Source organism: Entelurus aequoreus, linkage group LG07 (assembly GCF_033978785.1).
Source record: "Entelurus aequoreus isolate RoL-2023_Sb linkage group LG07, RoL_Eaeq_v1.1, whole genome shotgun sequence".
In the NCBI taxonomy this organism is placed as follows: Eukaryota; Metazoa; Chordata; class Actinopteri; order Syngnathiformes; family Syngnathidae; genus Entelurus; species Entelurus aequoreus.
The window spans coordinates 14,344,665-14,365,695 of NC_084737.1; the positions used below are offsets into that span (position 1 = coordinate 14,344,665).

Consider the following 21,031-nt stretch of genomic DNA (forward strand, 5'->3'; position numbering starts at 1 on the left):
AAATCATGGGTTTCTTTTGAATAGCTTCTTGGTCACGTGACCTAGACATTTTTAATGTACTTGATAATAGTAGTGCGAGCCTTGTAGTATCATGTGCACATCTTACATTTTTAAATTTGAGTTTCATAGGATTTTATATTAAAAAATCATGTTTTTTAATAGCTTCCAGGCCTAGAATCTATGTATTGTAATAATCCCAGGATTGTAGGCTCATAAACTTCTTCGTTTGTCTTGTCTTTATTGTACAAGATGCCATTTAACCACACAACAGCTCCAATGTGCGTCTATTCCAGGGGTCACCAACCTTTTTGAAACCAAGAGCTACTTCTTGGGTACTGATTAATGCGAAGGGCTACCAGTTTGATACACACTTAAATAAATTGCCAGAAATAGCCAATTTGCTCAATTTACCTTTAACTCTATGTTATTATTAATAATTAATGATATTTACACTTAATTGAACGGTTTAAAAGAGGAGAAAACACGAAAAAAATGACAATTAAATTTTGAAACATAGTTTATCTTCAATTTCGACTCTTTAAAATTCAAAATTCAACCGAAAAAAAGAAGAGAAAAACTAGCTAATTCGAATATTTTTGAAAAAATAAAAAAAATAATTTATCGAACATCATTAGTAATTTTTCCTCATTAAGATTAATTTTAGAATTTTGATGACATGTTTTAAATAGGTTAAAATCCAATCTACACTTTGTTAGAATATATAACAAATTGGACCAAGCTATATTTCTAACAAAGACAAATCATTATTTCTTCTAGATTTTCCAGAACAAAAACTTTAAAAGAAATTCAAAAGACTTTGAAATAAGATTTAAATTTGATTCTACAGATTTTCTAGATTTGCCAGAATAATTTTTTTGAATTTTAATCATAAGTTTGAAGAAATATTTCACAAATATTCTTCGTCGAAAAAACAGAAGTTAAAATGAAGAATTAAATTAAAATGTATTTATTATTCTTTACAATAGAAAAAATACATTTACATTGATTTAAATTGTCAGGAAAGAAGAGGAAGGAATTTAACAGGTAAAAAGGTATATGTGTTTAAAAATCCTAAAATCATTTTTAAGGTTGTATTTTTTTCTCTAAAATTGTCTTTCTGAAAGTTATAAGGAGCAAAGTAAAAAAATTAATGAATTTATTTAAACAATTGAAGACCAAGTCTTTAAAATATTTTCTTGGATTTTCAAATTCTATTTGAGTTTTGTCTCTCTTAGAATTAAAAATGTTAGGCAAAGCAAGACCAGCTTGCTAGTAAATAAATACAATTTAAAAAATAGAGGCAGCTCACTGGTAAGTGCTGCTATTTGAGCTATTTTTAGAACAGGCCAGCGGGCTACTCATCTGGTCCTTACGGGCTACCTGGTGCCCGCGGGCACCGCGTTGGTGACCCCTGGTCTATTCCCTTTCCCGGCAAAACTCGAAACAACCCTTCCTATCAACCATGTCACTTCCCTAACTTCCCCGGAAGTCCCGCCCCCAGCCAAAGCCATTGGCTAACACCCGGTAGCCACCCGGTACAATATATATATATTTATTTTTATTTTTATTTTTTTTAATCCTATTTTTTACATTAAAAATGTAAGAACAATACAATAAATGATTAAAAAAAAAAATTATAATAGCTGTAAGACTAATTATTTGACTTCATTATGGATTCATTTGTGTTTGGCTTTAGAATTATTATTTTTTTAAACAAACAGGCTCCAGCACCCCCCGCAAACCCGAACGGGACAAGCGGTAAAAAATGGATGGATGGATGAAACTCTCTTCAACATATTAGTGTTGGTTTTTTTTGACGGTCCCTAAAAATGTAAAGAGACGCAGGGAGAGCGGCATATACATTTGGGAAATCTGCGCATGCGTAGCAATATACATTCAACTGCGCATGTCGATATCGTCGCGCGCAGGCGCAATTCGATATCTGGGAGCCACTGGGTATAAAGCCGCGACTTCCTCTCGTCTCTTTCCACCTTCAGCCATTTTATTGACGATGTTGGGAGCCGTGGGACGCTGCTGTACCGGGGCCTTGCAGGCGCTCAAGCCCGGGGTCCAGCCCTTGAAGGCCCTTGTTGGCTCCCCGGCCGTTCTTTCTCGTAAGTCCCTTCAGGCTCGGCATGTTTGAGCGAAGACGAACGAGAACGACCGAGGCTTCTATTAGCTGTTAGCTTCGTGGCTAGCGACACGCTGACTGCCCTCTGCAGCTGCATGACAGGCCTCCATGTCCGAACGCTAAAATATCAAGATTGTTTGTGCGTTGGAGATATTATCTAACATGGCTTCAGATGTGCAGCTTGCTTCTTCGTGGATAAAGTGCAGCAAATATGTCTAGATGGTGTTTTTCTACTGCTAGAAGCAATGACCTTCCCCTAATGACATGACTGCTAATAGTAGCATTACTGCATGTGTTAACCACCACTAAGTTTAATGATATCCACTTCATCTATTTAGGTCATCTAAGTATTTGTGTCTTTAGGAAAGGGATAACCAATTTACAGCTGTCTAAATGTATCTTTTGTGGCGTTAGCCTTGTTAGTTTAGCTCATTCATTTGTCATTCAGATAGCTTATCCACTAAATGGTCATCAGAATATGAATCAAAATGGCAAAACCTGCGTTAAGATGGACTTTTTGCCTGCCTCCAACTGACCCGTGTCATTGCACGGCATTTTTTTTGTTTGACATTGACTGAGCAGTGGCCTGCAGATTTAGGTCAGTCTCTGGTCGTTTAGTTTTTTCATGTATGGGAATCGAATAATAAAAATTAAAAAAAATGGTAAGGATCAAGAGAAAAATGTGTCAATTACCGTATTTTTCGGACTATAAGTCGCTTTTTTTTTTTCATAGTTTGGCCGGGGGTGCGACTTATACTCAGGAGCGACTTATGTGTAAAATTAACACATTACCGTAATATATCAAATAATATTATTTATCTCATTCATGCAAGAGACTAGGACAGTGGTTCTTAACCTGGGTTCGATCGAACCCTAGGGATTCGGTGAGTCGGGCTGAGGGGTTCGGCGGAGGTCAAAACACACCCGACTCATCGTGTAAATAAAAACTTCTCCCTATCAGCGTATTATGGGTACAGCAACAGCAGAAGTCACACTGATTTGCAGGTGTGTAATTTGTTGTGAGTTTATGCACTGTGTTGGTTTTGTTGTTTGAACACGGTTATGTTCATGCACGGTTCATTTTGTGCACCAGTAAAAAAAACATGGCAACACTTTAGTATGGGGAACATATTCACCATTAATTAGTTGCTTATTAACATGCGAATTGGTAACATATTGGCTCTTAACTAATCATTATTAAGTACTTATTAATGCTTTATTCGGCATGGCCTTATTATAACCCTAACCCTAACAAAATAACTCTAAATTAAGTCTTTGTTACTTAGAATATGTTCCCCATACTAAAGTGTTACCAAAAACATAACTTTGTCTTGAATTTGAAAAAATATATATATATTTTTTTTTTCACTAAAGAAGGGTTCGGTGAATGCGCATATGAAACTGGTGGGGTTCGGTACCTCCAACAAGGTTAAGAACCACTGGACTAGACATATAAGATTTCATGGGATTTAGCGATTAGGAGTGACAGATTGTTTGGTAAACGTATAGCATGTTCTATATGTTATAGTTATTTGAATGACTCTTACCATAATATGTTACGTTAACATACCAGGCATGTTCTCAGTTGGTTATTTATGCGTCATATAACGTACACTTATTCAGCCTGTTGTTCACTATTCTTTATTTATTCTAAATTGCCTTTCAAATGTCTATTCTTGGTGTTGGGTTTTATCAAATAAATTTCCCCAAAAAATGCGACTTATACTCCAGTGCGACTTATGTTTTTTTTCTTCTTTATTATGCATTTTCGGCCGGTGCGACTTATACTCCGAAAAATACAGCAAGCAATTTTTCGGTAAATAGAATCTCGGGCTGGGCGATATGGCCTTTTATTAATCTCTCAATGTTTTTAGGCCATGTCACGATACACGATATATATCTCGATATTTTGCCTTAGCCTTGAATGAACACTTGATGCATATAATCACACCAGTATGATGATTCTATGTGTCTACATTAAAACATTCTTGTTCATATTCATTAATATATGATTATTTTAAACTTTCATGCAGAGAGGGAAATCACAACTTAGTCAATTTACCCAAACTGTATTTATTAAGCAGTGGCACAAACATTCATGTAATTTCCAAAACAGCAGAACGTGCAAGATTGTCAGAGACATTTTAAAACAAGCTATTAGTGCACTTTTGTGCATGATGTCACTTAGATGACGTATCAAAACACTAAATTAAAGTGCACTTTTTGTACAGAACGCCACTACAATAGTTTCAAACAAATAAAGTGCACTTTTATGCATGATGTCACACAAGATATTTCAATAAGTGTCAAATAAAAATGAGCTGCATAATAGGAAATCTCCTTCGCTATGTGGTAGGTTCTTGCGGACGTTATCTCCTGTTTATTTTTTTCATACGGTGTTGCTTCGGCATTTTGTTGGTGTGGCACCGGCCGGAGATGTTGACATGCTGAGTTTCAAGCACTCTTCGTTCTCTAGCGGGTGACTTTTCAAATGATGCTACATTAGCAGTGGTGCTACTTTTTGTAGCGACGCTTTTGCCGCATAATTGTTCATCTTCCCGCTTGAAGCCAAACCACCGCCAGACGATGGACCCCGTGCTGTTTTTCTTGGGAATTAATTCTTCATTTGTTACCAGATTCGCATCTTCTCTCTCTCGTATTACCACCCGCACTGTTAGCATCACAGCTAACGTTACCATGTTGCTACCTGTCTGCTCCGCGGGAGCGTGTAATGTTGCACGCGTGACGTATGTAAGAAGGTGCGCTTGTTTTAAGTCTCTGTGAGAAGGAGAGACCAGAAAGAGTGGGAAACATGCAGTGTAATGCCCGCAACTAAAAGCAACTGCGTGAGAACGTAAATTTGAATATCACGATATAGTAATTTTCTATATCGCACAGAGACAAACCCGCGATATATTGAATATATCGCCCAGCCCTAGTAGAATCCCAGCTGACCTGGACATTTGAAAGTTCTCTTGCCGTCTGAGAAGTGTTGTATCCCAAATAGCTGCAATCGCTTTCTCTTAAGGTATTCATGTGTGATTTCCATAACCGTCTGTACATGTAGAAGGAGAAACACGGACTAGCCTTCATATTTCCAGTGGTTAGCTCCGAGTTACGAAACCACTTTATTATGAAGCTGGCTGTGGCGGGTTCTGCCGTCACTTCCTGTGTGCGGCGCGATCTTTCTGGCGTCACTTCCTCTCCGAACTCGGTTTGTAAACGATCAATGAGTCCATTCAAAGCGAAGAGCCAGAGATTCAAGAAATACACGGCGTACTTACCCGTGTAAAAATTTGTCCGAGGAGGTGGACCTTAAACGCTGGTTTAGTGTGGCTGAAACGGGGCTTAGGCTAAATAATTATTCGTTTAAGGGGTCATCCGGCTTAGTGTAGACATAGCCTTAGTTTTCTCATGAATGGTAATCGAATAATTTAAAAAAAAACATGGTAAGGACCAGGAGAAAAAAGTGACAAACCATTTATATGTAAGTTTCAATTGACTAAATCAAGACGGAAAGGAAATGTCAAAACAAACAAGGTAAACAAAATTGTAAAATCACTTTGAACAATTAAGCTTTTAAAATGAAGGCACAAAAATAAGGAAAATAAATGCTTAGTGTAAGAAAATAGTGTGAAAATGTAAACCTAGAGAAAATAGAACTATTTTCTGCAGGTTTAGTGGCAGGAAGTTACAGCTGTGCTCTAAAGGGTGAGTGCGGCTAAGGTGGTGTGGTATTACCGGTCTTTGTGGGGATGAGTTTTATTCCTTTTTAATTTTGTGTTCCCGCGCTACCATTGCTTTTTTGTGTCACTTTTGATAAGGTTTTGTCACGGTTTACTTGCTTTTTTCATTTTATATATTTAAATTTTTTTGCATCTGATCAAGCCACAAAAATGTGACTTTCTTCTTCTTTTTTTAAGTGTGAACGGTGGAGAGGATCCGGGAGGTGATCTAGTGATCACTTCCTGAGGATCCTTGATGCCGAGGACTATCCATCCATCTTGCTGTGGTCGGGATTGTCTGCTGATCCTGAGCCAGTGCAGGATGGATGGATATATACAATATCTGGGTACTTTTTTTAACAATGTCTATACTGTAAAGCTTGAGTTGTTAAAGCCCAAGTGCACCTCTCTCCTCAAGCGTGCATGTGAGTGTAGATGTGTGCATATATGAAGGGTCTGAGTGAGCAAAGAATGAATGTCAAATGTGATTTTAACTGTAAAATTCAATCAAATATATTTGCAAGAAAAAAAGAAGGTTCAAAAATAAGGAAAATTAATGCATATAGTGTGAAAATGTAAACAGAGAAAACAGAACTATTTTCTGCAGGTTTAGTGGCAGGAAGTTACAGCTGTGCTCTAAAGCGTGAGCGTGCCTAAGGTGGCGTGGTATTACCAGTCTTTGTGGGGACGAGCGCCCTGTGTCATTTACAGACCATGTTGGTCTGACTATACTGTCTTTGGAAAAAATCCAAAAAAGTTGCCATACTGTCCAGGTGACCTTTCCTCTTTTATCCACAACTTCTTCATTTTTACTTTCTTTTCTTACTCCATGCAAAGAATCAACAAGATGGCACATTCAAACGTGATAGTTGATACTGTTACCCGATTTGGCTGTCAGCGTGTCACTCCCACTGATCAGTGATCACTTCCTGCGTTGCTAGGTGACCAGAGAGCGAGTGACTTTGTTCATGCAACCAACCTTGCCTCTCAACTTCCGTTTTCTTTCGATTAAGAAAAAATACATAAATATCGAACATTTTGACAAACACATTTTTAAATTGATAGTGTGTGTGTGAAGTGAAGTGAATTATATTTATATAGCGCTTTTCTCTAGTGACTCAAAGCGCTTTTACATAATGAAACCCAATATCTAAGTTACATTTAAACCAGTGTGGGTGGCAGTGACTAAGATGGCGGAAGCGGGGATCGAACCTGGAACCCTCAAGTTGCTGGCACGGCCACTCTACCAATCGAGCTATACCGCCCCCCATTGTGTGTTACATTTTATGGGCCTGCTCTAATTCAACCTTTACAAAATGTCCTCTTGGCTGCTACTGTATGATGTACAGGCACAAAGATATCTTATAATGAATTTTCAAATATTGATTTTTGAACATTTAGAATTGGTTCGAAATCAAATAATTTATTCAAATGAGTCGTATTCACACCTGGCATCCCTTAAACAAATGTTTTCAATTCCCATTCATGGTAATAAAATAAATGACCTAAACATACACTGACCAGACTTGAGCTGTTTTTGTTTTGTGTTTGTGTATATATAAATAAATTAAAATAATTTGTTTTTTCCTTTTACAGGACGAGACTATGTTGCACCTGCCGTCGCTGCCAGTGTCGCCACTGGACGCATCGTGGCGGTCATCGGTGCCGTCGTGGACGTCCAGTTCGACGAGGACCTTCCACCCATCCTCAACGCCCTTGAGGTCAGCAGCAGAGAGTCTCGGCTGGTCTTGGAGGTTGCACAGCATCTTGGTAAGAAACTCTTCCGTTGGTGCTCTTCAACACAGGAAGTGCTTTGCGCTCACTGGAGTCTGCTTTTGTCCAGGTGAGAACACTGTGCGCACTATTGCTATGGACGGTACTGAAGGGCTGGTCCGTGGACAGAAGGTTCTGGACACCGGTGCCCCCATTAGGATCCCAGTGGGTCCAGAGACCCTGGGCAGGATTATGAATGTCATTGGTGAGCCTATTGATGAGAGGGGCCCCATTTCCACAAAGCAGTAAGTTTTTGTTTTTTTTTAATTGCAGGGGATTGTTGATGCACGCTTTGCTTCTGGGAATTTATATTTGCCTTTAAATTTTCTCCTCGCAGGACCGCCCCCATCCATGCTGAGGCCCCTGAATTCACCGACATGAGTGTGGAGCAGGAGATTCTTGTCACTGGCATTAAGGTGGTGGACCTGCTTGCCCCCTATGCCAAGGGAGGAAAAATCGGTACGTGTGAAGTGGAGTTGTGCCATGTAGACGAAATGATATACATTTTGTTGTCTGAGTTTTCAATATTAATCGTATCGTGATAATGCATGTTGACACATTCTAGCTGTATTTATAAATGGTTGATTTATATAGACTAGTAAGGCAAAGTTTTGTACCTGACAAGTTTCATCAGAGGGGACTAGTGGTGTAACTGTACACAAAAATTTCGGTTCGGTACGTACATCGGTTTAGAGGTCACGGTTCGGTTCATTTTTGGTACAGTAAGAAAACAACAAAATGTACATTTTTTGGGTTATTTACCGAATTTGTAAACAATGGCATAACATACATATACACACAGGGTCCATTGGCAGTGTTAATGTGGTCAACATATATAAAATTAAAACTAAATAAGATAAGGCTCAGAATGGTTTCTTAACAAAACCTTTCTACATATAAAGTGCTGTTTTTGATTGATTGATTGAAACTTTTATTAGTAGACAGTACAGTACATATTCCGTACAATTGACCACTAAATGGTAACACCCGAATAAGTTTTTCAACTTGTTTAAGTCGGGGTCCACGTTAATCAACATTAAACTGCCTCAAGTTGTTGCTCAGATTAAATAAAATGTCAAAACTTTTCTTCTACATATAAAAAGTGCAACATTAAACAGTTTCAAGTCAACTCAGCCTCAGATTAACTTTTCTTCCACACCCCCCCCCCCCCCCCCCAGCCTGGCTAACTTGACAGTAAGAGGATATATGGGCTCATTGTTCTTCCACTGTAAAAGTGGGTCAAAATCTAGTTCTTAATGCAATATGGACTTAAATCTGCTGCTATAAAAACATTTGTTATTGCTTTAGCCCTGCCTGACTCGCCGAGGAGAGGCTGCTTGAATGCGGTGGTGACGCTTCAAGTGGGTTAGCATGTTTGACGTGTTGTCAGAAGCAGCTGCTGAACAATGTCGGCAAACCTCCGTCCTCCATTGTTGTATCGCACCGAAGTGTTCCCAAACGGGAGATCTTGACGAGGCATGAGGGTCTTCCAGCTCTGGCTTTTACATGTTGTCGTAGCCCGGTCATTGCTAGCATGCCGTGTGTTGTGCCTCGGTGTGCATTGTTTACACAACGTGCGGTGCGCTACTTAATATGTCCGTGTGGAAACTCGTTCGCTACACCTCCGAACCGAAACCCCCGTACCGAAACGGTTCAATACAAATACACGTACCGTTACACCCCTAGAGGTGACGTGTTATATGGATTGTTCCATCCCACCTGAAGTGGTGGGATGGCTATCCCAGGTGTGGGATAGTTGGTAGGCTCCTTCGTCCCTGTTGACAGTCTTTGGGACAAAGTCCCACAGTCCCCGGCCGTTTGGTAGACATCCAGACGACAAGGGGCGCCCCGCCATACCCCCGGCGCACGCCAGGGGACACCGCCATCCCACCACTTCAGGTGGGATGGAACAATCCATATAACACGTCGCGCTAACATCACGTGACACCTCTGATGAAGGCTGCAGAAGCAAGGTAGCCGAAACTTGTCAGGTACAAAACTTTACCTTACTAGCCTATATAAATCAACCATAAAATGAACCTCTTCAACATACATTCTAGCTGTCTCGCAAAATTTGACAGCGACTAAATGCTAAGCGCAATGTCACTTCCTTGCTAGCGGCTATAGTCCCTCCACAGTGCAAGTCCGCACCCTTTGCCTCCATGGCGGCAAATAACGGAGTTCCTTTTAGAGGTGGACAAATCTATTCGCATCCGAATTGAATTCTTATTCCACATATTCCAAATCTATTTCAAAAATATATATAATCTCGTATGTAAGAATCCATTTTAAAGATGTATAGGCCATCTGCATGCAACTTGAAGGAGCTTTTCAAAACAGGCCAGAGGTTTGAAAAGCTCCTTCATTTCATTAGAATTATTATACCAAATAATACATTGTGAGAATCTGTTTGAATCATGTTGAATCAATTCTGAATCGAATTGATAAGTGTCCAAAGATTCAAATCCCTAGTTTCATACAAGTACTAAATCACTGGAGGACAGGGAATAGCTAAACATGCTACACTACCCACAGTAGGAGGATACAATACAGGGGTCAGCAACCCAAAAAGTTGAAAGAGCCCTATTGGACCAAAAATACAAAATCAAATCTTTGTCTGGAACAGCGAAAAATTAAGTCTTATTTAAGTGTTATAATGAAGGCAACACATGATGTGTCTATATTGGCCTACTATCAAACTGACTTTAAAAGTCTTTACATAAGTGTTATAATGAAGACAACACATGATGCAAGTGTCTATATTAGCTATATTAACCTACTATCAAAATGACTGTCACAGGCTGACTCAAATGACAGAAATGTTGAAATTAATATTTATTCTACACATTTTTACAACATTAGTAAAACTTCTCAGAGGGTGAGAACGCCTGGAAGTTACTGTCTTAGAATGGCCAAAGGTATAGATGTGTGTCCAAGTTGAAGGAAACGGCAGGCTGTCTTCTTCTAATGGATTTATTACAATCTTTGCAGGCTGGGTAACGTTCTATGTGGTCTTGAAAAACATGGCACACAAACAACTATCAGAAATGCATCCAATATTACATACGGCTAATGTGTCATGAGACACGTAAACATAAAATAAATACACAGAGGACATAAGTCAATTAAGGGAGCTCAAATATACCTACAAACGAGGCATAATGATGTAGTATGCACATACAGCTAGCCTAAGTAGCATGTTATTATTGATTAGCTTGCAGTCAAGCACTGACCAAATATGCCTGATTAGCACTCCAACAAGTCAATTACCTCAACATAGTTTACCTTTGTGCATTTTTGCACAGCAGAAAATATTTGGTGGACAAAATGAGACAAGAGTGGCATAAAACACGTCTTTCTGTGGCAGTGTCGGAGAAAGTTGTATATGTAAATAAACAATGGTGAGTTGAAGGTCTGCCAAAGTTAGGACAAAACGGCGCTTGCCAAATACTCATCAGTGAGGCATGTTTAATATAAACAGTGGGATTTATAACCATTAGGAAGGTTTGTGTCATGTTTGTCCTCCCACAGAAATTATAATAAAACAAAATACTTTTCCCCACCTTTTTTCTATTTTCATACATTTCTGAAAAAGCTCCAGGGAGCTACTGGGGCGGTGCTAAAGAGCCGCAGGTTGCAGACCCCCGCTTTAACTATAAACCGAGTTGGGCGGATTGATACAAGTACTGTATATATCGATAGTAACGATAACATGTATAGTAGGAGTATACAGTTGATACTACAGTGATTAGACTATTTTTTACTAACATAAAACATTCATTTTATTTACTGTATACAAACTCATGAAATAAGTCCCTGGACAAAGGAGGACTTTTAAGAGCAAAATCCAAAGGATTTAAATATAACTCAAAGGTAGGAAATAAGCTTAAAATTATTTAATGGATATTGTTACTCCGCCATCCTGTTTTCTAATGATTCAAAATGTATTAATTCAATGATCTCAACATTTTTAAGTATCAGCATTGATATGACAATACTGCCCCTGTAACTACTTAGTCTTAAAGTGATACCTAAATTTGTAGTGTCATCATAAACTGATGTGAAATATCAAACATAAAAATAAGTGATAATTACATGTGAACAAAAGTGTAAGTAGAACATGTTAAAACAAAGTATCCAGATATTAACAGTAAATAAAGAAAGTAGATTAATAATAGTTATAGGACAGGAAATGACACAATATATTACTGCATACATCAGCTTAGGATCCTTTGTAACCTATTTTGAAACTCTTCTATTGATAGTTTTCCAGCCATATTGACCATCTCCGTGTAAAGAGAAGATATTTAGGTTCACTTGGGGAAAAAAATGAATTTTTGATTTCAGGGCTGTTTGGTGGCGCTGGTGTGGGGAAGACGGTGCTGATCATGGAGCTGATCAACAACGTGGCCAAGGCCCACGGCGGTTACTCCGTGTTCGCCGGCGTGGGCGAGCGTACCCGCGAGGGAAACGACTTGTACCATGAAATGATTGAGTCCGGCGTCATCAACCTGAAGGACACCACCTCCAAGGTGAGGACACGCCACTCCTGCATTGCCATTCAAGGCCCGGGGTTGACCTTTTCCTTCCTGCCGCTAGGTGGCGCTGGTGTACGGACAGATGAACGAGCCCCCCGGCGCTCGCGCCAGAGTGGCTCTGACTGGCCTGACCGTGGCGGAGTACTTCCGTGACCAGGAGGGTCAGGACGTGCTGCTCTTCATCGACAACATCTTCCGCTTCACTCAGGCTGGCTCCGAGGTCAGCTGCTCCCCGAAAACCAGGTCAAAACCCAAGTTGGGATTAGTTTGACGACATCGTTTGTCTGGTCAGGTGTCTGCCCTGCTGGGTCGTATCCCCTCTGCTGTGGGCTACCAGCCCACTCTGGCCACGGACATGGGTACCATGCAGGAGAGGATCACCACCACCAAGAAGGGTTCCATCACATCAGTGCAGGTACATTCATACCTTTTTAACCCTTGGGCCTAAAACAGGCATTACATTTGTGCCTTGATCAGTGTGGGAGTTAGCCAGGGAGTTTTTCAAGAGTTTTATTTTTTTTTAATTGCAATGTTAGTATAGGATGTCAAAATAAAGTATTATATTAGGGGTGCACAAAAAATCGATTAATATTCATCCCGAGTCTAAATTTATTCTTACCGTATTTCCTTGAATTAGCGCCCGGGTGGTAATTAATTTAAAACCTCCTCTCACTCCGGCGCTTACCAAAGGCATGCGGTAAATTTAGGCATGCGCTTATAAATTTGAGTGTGATGTAAGGATACCATCATGACATCGCTTAATGCCGCAATAAAATTTAAAACCCAATGAATCATCGAGTTCTTTTTGTTTGGGTCTGAAAAGGCAATTAAAATAACATTATTACCGCCTGTTAGCAGGTTTTCTTAGCTCATATGTTTCTGAAATGTTACTTGTACAACTGCATCAAAATGACTCATATTTGACACACGCAGCTATATTAATAAAACATTTTTTCAGAATAAAGCGCTTTAAAAGACGCAACTCCAACAACAAAAAGTCAGTCACCACTACAAACTAACACAATATTAATAAGAATTGCAATTACCTTAAATCCTACTGAATAGCTCTTTATCTTCTTCCCTTTATGAGATTTTAAATTATTGAAATTAGCGTCCTCCATTTTGAAAATGGTGCCTTGAAAGGTGAAGTGTCACTCGTGACGGGACGAGTTTGACCCGGCGGTAATTCTAGGCATATGCTAATTATTTTGCGAAACGATAATTCTAGGCATGCGCATATTTTATACCAGACGGTAATTTAAAAAATGTATTTAATAACAAACTTTTTTTTTCTAACCCTTAGCTCCTTAGATGTTTTTAGGCCATGTCCATGCAACCAGAAGTAGCTTTTCTAACATGTAACCTGTTGTACCAAATGGTACGTTGAGAGAATGTGTGAATCAAGAATCGAATCGTTGGGTGCCCAAAGATTCACACTCCCTATAAAGTATACACACTTTCTCTTAAGAACTTTATGCCTCATTGACTCCCATTATTTATTTTAACATACTGTATTCCTGGAATATTAATATGGTTTTTCCATGAAAAACAAATATATTGTGGTGCAATTATGCTGATTAACCACCAGATGACGCCAGAAAACCATGATCTTAATTGTTAGTTTTGATGAGGTAAATGGAAAAAAACTGCCATTAAACCGCTAAAACGCAATGAAAATGTTCTAAGGCAGGTGTGTATATATACAGGTGAAACGTAATCAGCATATTGTGCAAAAATTGTCGGTAATTCCACTTCAAATGTGAAACTAATGTGATATTAGCTCATTGCATCTAAAGTGGGATATGTTAAGCCTTTATTTGTTATAATTTTGAAGATTATGGCTTAATTTTTACTTTTTTTGCATTAGAAAAAATGTTGATCTTTTCATAAGCTGTAAATCCCAACCATAAAACTTATATCAAAAGGTTTGAAATATCTTGAGTTGCATGTTATGAGCCTACAGTATGTCAAAAGGGTTTCACCTTAATTGAATTGAATGTGGCACGCCGCCACAGCTTTTTAATTACCACTACACTTTGAAAATACGTTTTCTTTTTTCTTTTAACAAATTAAATGTAATATAATATCTTGTAACCCTCCGAAGAAATCACACACATCTGACGCCATTTTTATTTTTTATTACCAATCTTATAACAATGGGCACACTTCCGACAGGTTTTACCTCCTGAAAATCTTTCGTCTCCGCGGTTCCCCGGACGCACAACACTTCCTCATTCTCTGCCAATCACCTTTCAGGCCCGGACGGCGGCAAACACGGGAAAAACTGACCCCAAATCCAAACCACATTAGCTGGTCTTTATAGGAGCGGGAGAGAGGTCCCCTTGACGTTTCTCATAGTATCCCATTGGGCTATATAAATAAACTTTGATATTCTTGGGAATATTGCATATTTTGCATATTTCTATAATTAAAAACTGACCAAGGCCATTATTGATAAAGAATAATAAACTTGGTATCGATCGATAGATCTGAAGTTGTAGGAAGTAAAATGTATTTCTGATTTATGACACTTGTATGAGTGGATCTCTTTTGTATCCCAAGTAAGTCTTTAATCATTCTCGTCAGGCCATCTACGTGCCTGCTGACGACTTGACTGACCCCGCCCCCGCCACAACCTTTGCTCACTTGGACGCCACCACCGTCTTGTCCCGCGCCATCGCTGAGCTGGGCATCTACCCCGCCGTCGACCCTCTGGACTCCACCTCCCGTATCATGGACCCCAACATTGTCGGAGCCGAGCACTACGACATCGCCCGCGGCGTGCAGAAGATCCTTCAGGTCTGAACTTTTAGAAATGTGTCCTTTGTTGGCCTTCCAAGCTAAATAGCTTTTGTTCACCCTTCTCTACTGCAGGACTACAAGTCCCTTCAGGATATCATCGCCATCCTGGGTATGGATGAGTTGTCTGAGGAGGACAAGCTGACCGTGTCCCGTGCACGTAAGATCCAGAGGTTCCTGTCCCAGCCCTTCCAAGTGGCTGAAGTCTTCACAGGCCACATGGCAAGCTGGTGCCCCTGAAGGAGACCATTAAAGGTTTTAAGAGCATTCTTGCAGGTGAGGGCTTTAACTTGAAGTACAAACAATAGCAATAATAGAGAGCTGGGCGATATGGCCTTTTTTTAATATCTCAATATTTTTAGGCCATGTCACGATACAAGATATATCTCTCGATATTTTGCCTTAGCCTTGAATGAACACTTGACGCATATAATCACAGCAGTATGATGATTCTATGTGTCTACATTAAAACATTCTTCTTCATACTGCATTAATATATGCTCATTTTAAACTTTCATGCAGAGAGGGAAATCACAACTACCGTATTTTCCGCACTATAAGGCGCACCGGATTATAAGGCGCACCTTCAATGAATGGCTTATTTCAAAATTTAGTTCATATATAAGGCGCACCTATGTCAACAAAACAGTCAGATAGGTCAGTCAAACTTTATTAATAGATTACAAACCAGCGTTCTGACAACTCTGTTCACTCCCAAAATGAATAAACAGCTGATTTACTCGTGTTACATAATCAAACTTTAGTGCCATCACAATATAGTAACACTGCCAAATAGTGCAGAGCAATAACAATATATCAATAACTCAACGTTGCTCAAACGTTAATGTCACACAACACACAAAATAAACATGTAAAGCTCACTTTATGAAGTTATTCCTCATCCACAAATCCCTCGAATTCTTCTTCTTCAGTGTCCGAATTAAACAGTTGGGTGAATACGGCATCCAAAATGGCCGGCTCCGTCTCGTCGAAGTTGTCATTAATCGAGTCAGTGTCGCTTAGTTCAGTGACAATTCCTGCCTTCCTGAAAGCTCGGACCACAGTTGAGACTGAATCAGCCCAGGCATTTACGATCCACTGGCAGATAGTGGCATATGTCGTCCGGCGCTGTCTCCCTGTCTTGGTGAACGTGTGTTCGCCTTCTGTCATCCACTGTTCCCACGCAGTTCGCAGTCTAGCTTTGAATGCCCTGTTGACACCAACATCCAGCCGCTGGAGTTCTTTTGTCAATCCACCCGGAATGACGGCGAATATTGAATTAAGCGGGTAAGCGTGTCTCTTAATGTGATGTTATGAGCTAGGCTAGGGAATATAACAACTACACTACCCAGCATGCAACGGGAGTGACGAGCATGCGCGGTAGCCCTGAGAAGCGTTTTTGTATGTCGCCATGCCGGCAGTTAGAATGTGGTTATGAGAACGCTGTGAGTAAACGTTGAGAACTCAGCCTACACACCTCGTCTGCATTATTTATAATTAGACAGACAACACACTTACCGTATTTTCCGCACCATAAGCCGCACCTAAAAACCACAATTTTTGTCAAAAGCAGACAGTGCGGCTAATAACCCGGTGCGCCTTATATATGGATTAATATTCATATTTATTTTCATAAGGTTTAGGTCTCGCAACTACGGTAAACAGTCGCCATCTTTTTTCCCCGTAAAAGAGGAAGCGCTTCTTCTTCTACGGTAAGCAACCGCCCCATAGAAGAGGAAGCGCTTCTTCTCTACTGTAAGCAACCGCCAAGGTGAGCACCCGCCCCCGGAGAAGAAGAAGCTCGCGGATATTTAATTTCATTTGTTTTTCTGTAAAGACAACAAAATGTCTCCTACTAAGAGACACGCGTACAAGGTTCCACTGACTTTTGATATTCATGTGAACCGCACTGTGGATACAACGGGAGCACGTACGGTGAATATTCGCACCACAGGGAATGAGAAGTCGTCCTACTGTGGTTCTAGCTTGCCATGCTAACGGCCAGAAACTTCACCCACGGTGATATTCAAAAGGAAGACCTTGCCAAAAGAGAACTTTCCAGCCGGCGTCATCATAAAAGCTAACTCGAAGGGATGGATGGCTGAAGAAAAGATGAGCGAGTGGTTGATAGACGTTTACGCGAAGACACCGGGTGACTTTTTTCACGCAGCGCCGTTCCTGTTGATCTACGACTGCATGCGCGTCCACATCACAAATGGTGTCAAAAAACAAGTGAAGCACACCGAAGAAGAATAATTCGAGGGATTTGTAGATGAGTAATAACTTCAGAAAGTGAGCTTTAAATGTTTATTTTGTGTGTTGTGTGACACTAACGTATGAGCAACGTTGAGTTATTGATGTTGCTATTGCTCTGCACTATTTTGAGTGTTACTATTTTTGTGATTGCACATTTGCACATTACATTTTGGGAGTGAACAGAGTTGTTAGAACGCTGGTTTGTAATATATTATTAAAGTTTGACTGACCTATCTGACTGTTTTGTTGACATTCCCTTTAGCGTAGCGTAGGTGCGGCTAATAGCACGGGGCGGCTAACAGGTAAACAAAGTTTTGAAATATGCCGTTCATTAAACGTGCGGCTAATAACACGGGGCGCCTTATGGTGCGGAAAATACGGTAATAGGAGCCATTTTGGGGTCATATATCCCAGCATGCACCGCACGCTTCTTCTACGGGGGCGGCTGCTTACCATAGAAAAATAACTTCTACGGGGGGGGAAAAGATGCCGGCTGTTTACCGTACTTGCGAGACCTAAACTTTATGAAAATGAAGTTTGTTGTGGCTCAATATTTGTCCATATATAAGGCGCACCAGATTATAAGGCGCACTGTCAGCTTTTGACAAAATTGGAGGTTTTTAGGTGCGCCTTATAGTGCGGAAAATACGGTAAGTCAATTTAGCAAGTGTATTTATTAAACAGTGGCACAAACATTCATGTCACTTCAAAACAGAAAGTGCAAGATTGTCAGACATTTTAAAACAAGCTATGAGCGCACTTTTGTGCATGATGTCACTAAGATGACATATCAAAACAACACTAAATTAAAGTGCACTTTTTGTACAGAACGCCACTACAATTGTTTAAAACAAATAAAGTGCACTTTTGTGCATGATGTCACACAAGATATTTCAATAAGTGTCAAATATAAATGAGCTGCATAATAGGAAATCAAATAGTGTATGTCCTTCGCTATGTGGTAGGTTCCTGCGGACGTTATCTCCTTCTGGTGTTGACTATTTTTTCATACGGTGTTTATGTGGAAATGGTTGCATCGGCATTTTGTGGGTGTGGCACCGAATGGAGATGTTGACATGCAGAGTTTCAAGCACTCTTCATTCTCTAGCGGGTGACTTTTCAAAAGATGCTACATTTTAGCGGTAATGCTACTTTTTGTAGCAAAGCTTTTGCCCCACACTTGACTAATTACGGTTGTCTGTTCAACATCTTCCCGCTTGAAGCCAAACCACCGCCAGACGATGGACCCCCTGCTGTTTTTCTTGGGAGTTAATACTTCCTTCATTTCTTACCAGATTCGCACCTTCTTTCTCTCGTATTACCACTCACACCACAGCTAACGTTACCCATGCCGCTACCTCTGCTCCGCGAGGGCGTATACCAGGGGTCACCAACGCGGTGCCCGCGGGCACCAGGTCGCCCGTGAGGACCAGATGAGTCGCCCACTGGCCTGTTCTAAAATTAGCTCAAATAGCAGCACTTACCAGTGAGCTGCCTCTATTTCTTAAATTTTATTTATTTACTAGCAAGCTGGTCTCGCTTTGCTCGACATTTTTAATTCTAAGCGAGACAAAACTCAAATAGAATTTGAAAATCCAAGAAAATATTTTAAAGACTTGGTCTTCACTTGTTAAAATAAATTCATTAATTTTTTTTACTTTGCTTCTTATAACTTTCAGAAAGACAATTTTAGAGGAAAAAATACAACATTAAAAATGATTTTAGGATTTTTAAACACTTATACCTTTTTACCTTTTAAATTCTTTCTTCTTCTTTCCTGACAATTTAAATCAATGTTCAAGTAAAAAAAAAATGTATTGTAAAGAATAATAAATACATTTTAATTTAATTCTTCATTTTAGCTTCTGTTTTTTCAATGAAGAATATTTGTGAAATATTTCTTCAAACTTATTATGATTAAAATTCAAAAAAATTATTCTGGCAAATCTAGAAAATCTGTAGAATCAAATTTAAATCTTATTTCAGTCTTTTGAATTTCTTTTAAAATTTTGGTTCTGGAAAATCTAGAAGAAATAATGATTCGTCTTTGTTAGAAATATAGCTTGGTCCAATTTGTTATATATATTCTAACAAAAGTGTAGATTGGATTTTAACCTATTTAAATCATGTCATCAAAATTCTAAAATTAATCTTAATCAGGAAAAATTACTAATGATAAATTATTTTTTTTATTTTTTCAAAAAGATTCGAATTAGCTAGTTTTTCTCCTTTTTTTCACTTGAATTTTGAATCTTGAGTCGAAATTGAAGATAAACTAAGTTTCAAAATTGTCATTTTTTTCGTGTTTTCTCTTTTAAACCGTTCAATTAAGTATAAATATCATTAATTATTAATAATAACATAGTTAAAGGTAAATTGTGCAAATTGGCTATTTCTGGCAATTTATTTAAGTGTGTATCAAACTGGTAGCCCTTCGCATTAATCAGTACCCAAGAAGTAGCTCTTGGTTTCAAAAAGGTTGGTGACCCCTGGCGTATACGTATGTAAGAGTGCGTTTGTTTTGTCTCTGTGAGAAGGAGAGACTAAAAGTTAAAGTTAAACTAGAAAGAGTGATAAGAGCCTGTAGTGTAATGCCCGCAGCTAAAAGCAACTGCGTGAGAACGTATACCCAAATAGCCGTTTTCTATGTCGCACAAAGAAAAACCTGCGATATATCGAGTATATTCCATATATTGCCCAGCCCTAGGTGAGATATCAAGGTCAGAGCAATGTCGAAAATGGTTGCCCGTTTCTCATGCTTCTGTGCTCTTTGGTTGGAATCGAAACTGAAAGTTGACGTATGACCCATGCGCACTTTCTCCAGGCTGATATTTCATGAATGTGAGCTTGCATGGATGAAAACATTCATTTTTTAAAATCTTGAGTAGAACCAAGGCCAACAACTAAGGCCGTCCATTTTGCTCAAAGAAAGGAAACTATCCCCTGTAAAAATGGACTACTCTGCATTTAAACTTGTATTGTTCCTCTCAGGTGAGTACGACGCCCTGCCCGAGCAGGCCTTCTACATGGTGGGCCCCATCGAGGAAGTGGTCCAGAAGGCTGAGAAACTGGCCGAGGAGCACTCCTAAACATGTGAACAATGGAACTGTTGTGGACCCGGCTGCTAGGAGCACTTGGTTTGTAAAACATGTTCATTACAAATGTATCGTCTTGTCATCTTTAGCAGTTCTATTTAACGTCCGCGTTTGGAATAAAGCAGTCTTCACGTGTACACAAACATGTCAACTGTACTTCCTGTCAGAAAGTCAAATGCCACCAGATGGAAATCAGGAACAGTTGTGGTAGTAATAAAATTGCCAACAACTATTGGTACGTGTCTTCATGCAATAAACACGTTCAAAATGAACAATAACTACAAAAATATCACACTTGAAGACTTTTTTTAATAGTTAAAAAATATTGATGGGCTATTTTTGTCCCTCTTACAACCAAAGACTGCTCTAGAAGTGGTTCAGGAGCGACAATTGTACGTATTAAACTTGCTCATTGTTTTGGACCAAGATGAGAACTGAACCAGAGTTGTGATTATCTTTCAGGTCTTGGTGCTGTTGGGCTAATGACGCCAACTATTAGCTTCATTTGAGAACTACCGTATTTTTCGGACTATAAGTTGCTCTGGAATATAAGTCGCACGGGCCGAAAATGCACAATAAAGAAGGAAAAAAACATATATAAATCGCACTGGAGTATAAGTCGCATTTTTGGGGGAAATTTTTTTATTTTTTTTTTATTTTATTTTTTGTCCTGCCCAGCTTCTCAGGCAAATCATATAGTAGATGTAGATGCCC

General features: G+C 39.4%; 1 protein-coding gene across 1 annotated transcript; it reads left to right on the forward strand.

Annotated features, from left to right (window-relative positions):
- The first annotated feature begins 1,951 nt into the window (after window positions 1-1,951).
- LOC133652963 (ATP synthase subunit beta, mitochondrial-like) lies at window positions 1,952-20,551 on the forward strand. The gene is given in 11 exon segments (XM_062051923.1): window positions 1,952-2,114; window positions 7,453-7,626; window positions 7,700-7,874; window positions 7,967-8,088; window positions 11,977-12,161; window positions 12,229-12,387; window positions 12,460-12,582; window positions 14,754-14,966; window positions 15,042-15,183; window positions 15,186-15,242; window positions 20,214-20,551. Coding segments are annotated over 11 exon segments (1,551 nt in total). The 5' UTR covers window positions 1,952-2,011; the 3' UTR covers window positions 20,312-20,551.
- The last annotated feature ends 480 nt before the right edge of the window (window positions 20,552-21,031 follow it).